Source organism: Egretta garzetta, unplaced genomic scaffold, assembly GCF_000687185.1.
Source record: "Egretta garzetta isolate BGI_Z169 unplaced genomic scaffold, ASM68718v1 scaffold598, whole genome shotgun sequence".
Lineage (NCBI taxonomy): Eukaryota > Metazoa > Chordata > Aves > Pelecaniformes > Ardeidae > Egretta > Egretta garzetta.
In genome coordinates, this window is record NW_009260621.1 from 3,057,199 (window position 1) to 3,062,303 (window position 5,105).

General features: G+C 60.9%; 1 protein-coding gene across 1 annotated transcript; it reads left to right on the forward strand.

The window, feature by feature from the left end:
• The first annotated feature begins 20 nt into the window (after positions 1-20).
• On the forward strand, positions 21-4,201 carry CRIP1 (cysteine rich protein 1). Its single transcript, XM_009645322.2, has 5 exons — positions 21-116; positions 3,061-3,155; positions 3,276-3,333; positions 3,460-3,507; positions 3,858-4,201. Exons 1-4 carry the CDS (start codon positions 77-79, stop codon positions 3,498-3,500), a joined length of 234 nt encoding a protein of 77 aa, XP_009643617.1. The 5' UTR covers positions 21-76; the 3' UTR covers positions 3,501-3,507; positions 3,858-4,201.
• Positions 4,202-5,105: the final 904 nt, after the last annotated feature.

The window sequence follows — 5,105 nt, forward strand, 5'->3', positions numbered from 1 at the left end:
GCATCCCATAGCCGGTGCGAGCGCCCAGCCGAGCCCAGCCCAGCCGAGCCCAGCCCAGCCCAGCCCAGCCGCCACCATGCCCAAGTGTCCCCGCTGCGAGAAGGAGGTCTACTTCGGTAAGGGCTTCCTGCTCCCTCCCCGGCCGCCTCCACCCCTGTCGAGTTGCTGAAGTCGGGGTGTCCCCATGCTGCACCCTGCAGGTCTTCGGGTCCTTGGGCACCCCGATGCTGTGGGTCCCCGGGGTGTGCCGGTGCTGCATACCCCGATGCTGTGGGTCCCCGGGGTGTGCCGGTGCTGCATACCCCGATGCTGTGGGTCCCCGGGGTGTGCCGGTGCTGCACACCCCATGCTGTGGGTCCCCGGGGCACCCTGGTGCTTACAGGTCCCCCTGCGCCCCAGCGCTGCAGGTTGGGCGCCCTGATGTTGCATGCCCCAGCACTGCAAATTCTTGGGGTGCCCCAAAGTTGTGCACCCCTGCTGCTGTGGGTCCCCGGCGTTCCCCAGGTGGGTGATCTTGTAAATCCACCCAAGGAGACGGTGCCTCCCTGCATGGTGTGCGGTGCAGCGGGTACCCCCGGCCGGCAGCTGGGGCCACGGCACGGCATGGGAGCTCAGCCCTGCTTCCTTCCCGCCATCGCCCACAGCCCTGCGCCGAGGCAGGCAGCTGGGCCAGCCCTGAAGACTGCTCAGTCTGGAGCCCAAAGGCCTGGCTGGTGCAGCCCCTGCTCTGAAAGCCTGGGTGGGTGAGCCAGCACCTTCCCAAGGGCAAATCCCTCCCTTGGGCACAACCCTGGGTCAGTGGGTTGCCCACATGTTGTCCTGTGTGGTTTATCACAGCGAGGTGACAGCCCTGGGGTGTTGTTTTTAAGCCACCATTGCAGTCTAGTCATGAGTCTTGCTGGCCTTCTGTCTGCTGCTGGGCTTCAGGCAGATGATCTCCCTCCAAATTGGAGCCCCGAAGCTCCAGGCTCCTGTCCCTTCTGGTGCCATGGTCCTGTTGTCCTGCATGAGGGTATTTGGGGCTTTTGAGCCTCTTGCCCTGCCAGCAGCAGCTGCTGGAACAGGCAGGCTCCATCTGCCTGATGTTCCCTCTTCCCTGGTTTAGCTGAACTTGAGGGGGGGTTGCCAGGAGCAGCTTGTATGCACGCCCTGCTTTTTAATTTACTAGACATGAGAGATCTGCACATGAGTGCCGTCCCTGACTTCTGCTCTCTCTGCCTTACTTCTGCTCTGCTTCTGGGCGTGCCCCATCTTCCACTTCTGCTCTGCCAAAGGATTTGGAGTCTCAAACGCAGGGGCTGCTCTCCCTGCCAAATGGCCGTGGCCATTAGTGATGCCCACCCTGGCTGTTGTGCCGGGATTGGGGTGGGTGCTGCCTGGAGGGCTGCTGGGGACGTGGCTCCTGTGGTTGGAGAACATCTCTGCCTAAACTGGAACTCACTGCGTGCAGCCAGGCTTTGAGGTTGCGTTTCATCAGGGTACAGTTCATAACTCCCTCCTGTGACCAAGGCAAGCTGGGTTTGCCGTGCCCACAGGTGCGGCCACGGAGGGGTCAGGATGGAGCCGTTTGACCAAGGAGGGGTTTGGCCCCGCACTTATCAGGCTGCTCTTGCGAAACCATGTCTATTGATGCAGAGGCTGAGGAGGGTTCAAGAGCGGCTGGAGGACTGAGCTCACTGCCTGATTTCTGTGCCTGGAGATAAGGAGTGTTGGCAGAGGAGGCAGAGCAAGCCCTGCTCTGGCGCACCCCAGGGCTCTTGGAGCCTGGTGGTCCTGCCTGGGCATGCCTTGGGCTGCTTTTGGAGAAATTGTGTCTGTAGAGAAGAGGGGTGAGGGGGAGATGATGCTGAGAGGACTGGGGATGGGACTTGCAGGACCAACACCAGCTTTCCAGGGTAATCTCGCCTGCGTGGCCAAGAGCTGGGGAGGGGTCCCACTGCAGCAAGCCTTGGCAGAGCTCGTGCCCGAGTGTTGGTGCAAATGCTTGTGCGAGAGGTGGGGGGCTCCATCCAGAAACCTGTGATGGAAGGGTCCCACCGTGAGCCAGGCTGAGGCTGCTGGGGCTGCCAGATCCCCCCCCGCGGGCCTGTGGGCACAGGAGGCTCTTTGTGCCGCTGGGGGGGCAGCAGCAGGGCTGCCTCGTGACATTTGGGCACTGCCCCCACTCCCACCTCTGCAGCCGCCGGCTTGCTCTTTCCTTAAGCTGTCGTGGGCATATTTGGACTCCACAGAAGAGGTGCTTCAGGCTGCCAAGGGCCCCCCCGCCCCGGGCCACATGCTGCCAGCAGCGGCTTGGTCCCATTGCTCAAACTCCTTTTGCAGGCATGGGGAGAGTGCTCAGACCTGGCTCTGACAGGATTCCTGTGTAAAGTTCTGCTTTATCACTTAATAAATCCCCAGGAGTGCAACCACATGCATCTGCAGAAAATACCCTCCTCCCCCGCTGTGCCACAATTAAAAGCCACCCTGTGTTCCCCGCTCTCTCCGTAAACACGTCCCGGCCCCAGCAAACAGCGCGTTGTCCCCCCCCGCAGCCGCCTGAGCCCCGGCCAAGCTCCAGCCCCACTCTGGTTTGCCATAGCGTGTGCAAAATCGGGGCTGTGGCCGGAGTGCCAGCGGCTGGAGGGGACTGGTTTGTGTCGGGGCAGGGCACAGCAATGGCTTTGGCTCCCTGGTCCTTGCCAGCACCCCCCCTTTGCCCCTGCCAACTCTAGTGATTGCTTGGGCTTCAGCTGGCCAGGGGGAAATTCATCCCCTTGCAGGCTGATATTGGAAGGTGGGAGGTCCCAAAATCTTTGGAAGATGGATGGAAGTTGGCCCATCCACATGGGTGCGGTGGCATTCACCCTGGGGATGACACTGTGGTTTCAGATCCAGGCACCTGGATGTGCACGGCAATGTGAGCACGCAGTGAGCACTTGGGTTTGAAACATGGTACCCTCTGTCCTGGACAAATAGACTTGAGAAAATGCCCCAAAACATCCTCCTTTGGGTTGTTGGCAGGGAGGCCAACCTGCTAAAACTGATCGGTGCCTCAACTAACCCCTCTCCTTTCTGCAGCCGAGAAGGTGACTTCTCTGGGGAAGGACTGGCACCGGCCCTGCTTGAGGTGTGAGAAGTGTAACAAGACCCTGACGTCTGGAGGCCATGCAGAGGTGAGGTTTGCTGCCCAGGAGGTCCCTGACCCCCGCAGCTAGGGGCTGCAGGAGGAGTGGGATGGGCAGAGATGGAGCTGAAGCGCGGTCGGGGCTGATGTGCTTTCTCTCTCCCTGCAGCACGACGGCAAGCCGTACTGCAACCACCCCTGCTATGCTGCCTTGTTCGGGCCCAAAGGTAGGGTTGCTGGGGCTGTGGGAGGAAGGGGAAGGGGGCTCAGGGCTCCCATCTCTCAGCAAGGTGCATCCCTCGGTGTGTTCCCCATCCTGCGGCGAGGCTGACTCCGCTTTGGCTCTTTTCCAGGGTTCGGCCGGGGAGGAGCTGAGAGCCACACTTTCAAGTAAACCTCAGGTTGGTGCCTCCCCTCGGAGCTCCCCTCCTGCCTCTGGCTGGGTGGGCTGGCCAGGGCTGTCCCCCCCCAGGCAAGCGGGGAAGGCAGGCGTGCCGCAGCATCTCTCCGGGCTGGCTGTGCCTCCCAGCCCTCACGCCGGTGCTCGGGAGCAACCTTTGGGGTGCCAGCTCCTCCTCTCTGCCAGCCCCAAGCGACCATCAGCACCCACTTGGCTCCAGCAGCAGACACCAAAGGCTTTTGCTTTGTGGCCTGTCGGCAAAGACAGGGTCTGTGCCACAGCACCATTGGGAATGTCTCTGCTCCCAGTTCCACCCAACTTCATCCGCCCCTCTCTTCCATCCCTCTCCAGGTCTGACAGCCCGGGTTCCCAGCACAGCCCGAAGACAGCACAAACGCACCGCAACAGACATGCATTTTTGTTTTTAATTCACTCTGTACTAGACTAGCACATTAAAAGCAATAGGCAACCAAGGCTGGGGCTGGTGCGGAGAGGGGCTCCACTCCAGATGGAGCTCTGCCGGGGTGGGGGCGTTGGAATGCCCTGCTGGATAGGAAATTTGGCCAGTATTGCTGAAGGCCGCCTGGAGAGGAGACCGCACCCTTCCAGCCACAGCCCAGCCCTGCTTCTGGCGCCCAGCTCTCGTGGCTGGGCCCACAGTTGTATTCTCAGTCTTTAATAAACCCAGACCAAAAGATGCTTCCCCCATGTAGCAGCTGTGCTCTCTGTAATGGGGATCCCGCAGGACTTGCTTGCGAAGTGCTTGCCGCTTGCTGAAGGACCCCACGTGGCCTCTGGATTGAGCCCCATACCGTGTGATAGTTCCATGTGCTTTTGCTCCCGGTGTGCCTGGGGTCCTGCCCTTGGCTGCCCACCCCAGGGGCTGCCTGAGCCCTGGGGTGTGAGAGCAGCCCCTGGGTGCTGGGGCACTGGGGCTGAGCATGCCCCAAGGAAGGAAGGGGTGGTGAGTGTCGTGCTGGTGCTTGTCTGGGGTCTGGGTCTCCCTGGGCTTGGGGGGAAGGTCCTACCCCACCCACGGCCTCGCTGGGTCTGTGTCATGACATTTGCACAAGTCTAGAGCGTGGTGGCTCCCTGCCGTGAGCCACCTCATTGCCTGTGGCTGTCATGGGGTTAAAGCAGAGGCATGCAGTGCTGCTGGACAAGGGTCTGAGACTGCTGACCCAGTCTCTCTGGCACTCAGCAGCCTCCTGGCCACGTCCCAGCCCCTGGTAGCCATGCCCATACGCAGCCCCAGCTCTTTGGTTGTGGATCTGAGATGGCACTTTGCAGCACCCAGTTGGGGCAGGGAAGTGTCTTGCTGGGAGGTGGTTAACCTTCACATCAGGCAAACCGGGTGTTTGCTGCTTTCACTCTGAGCAGCCATAGGAAAAGGCCAAATGAGGCGGGAGGGCACATGCGAGGCAGAGCCAGCCTCCCGCAGCGGGGAAAGCAAAGGTGCGGTATTACAAAGCGAGAGCTGGCTCCCAAGCGCTTTGCTCTTCTGCATTTCAACCTCTTTGCCCCGCTGGAAGAACAGCACTGACAGATGCAAAAGCTGTCGACTTGAGGGATGTTTCTAAAATGGTTTCTTAACCATGT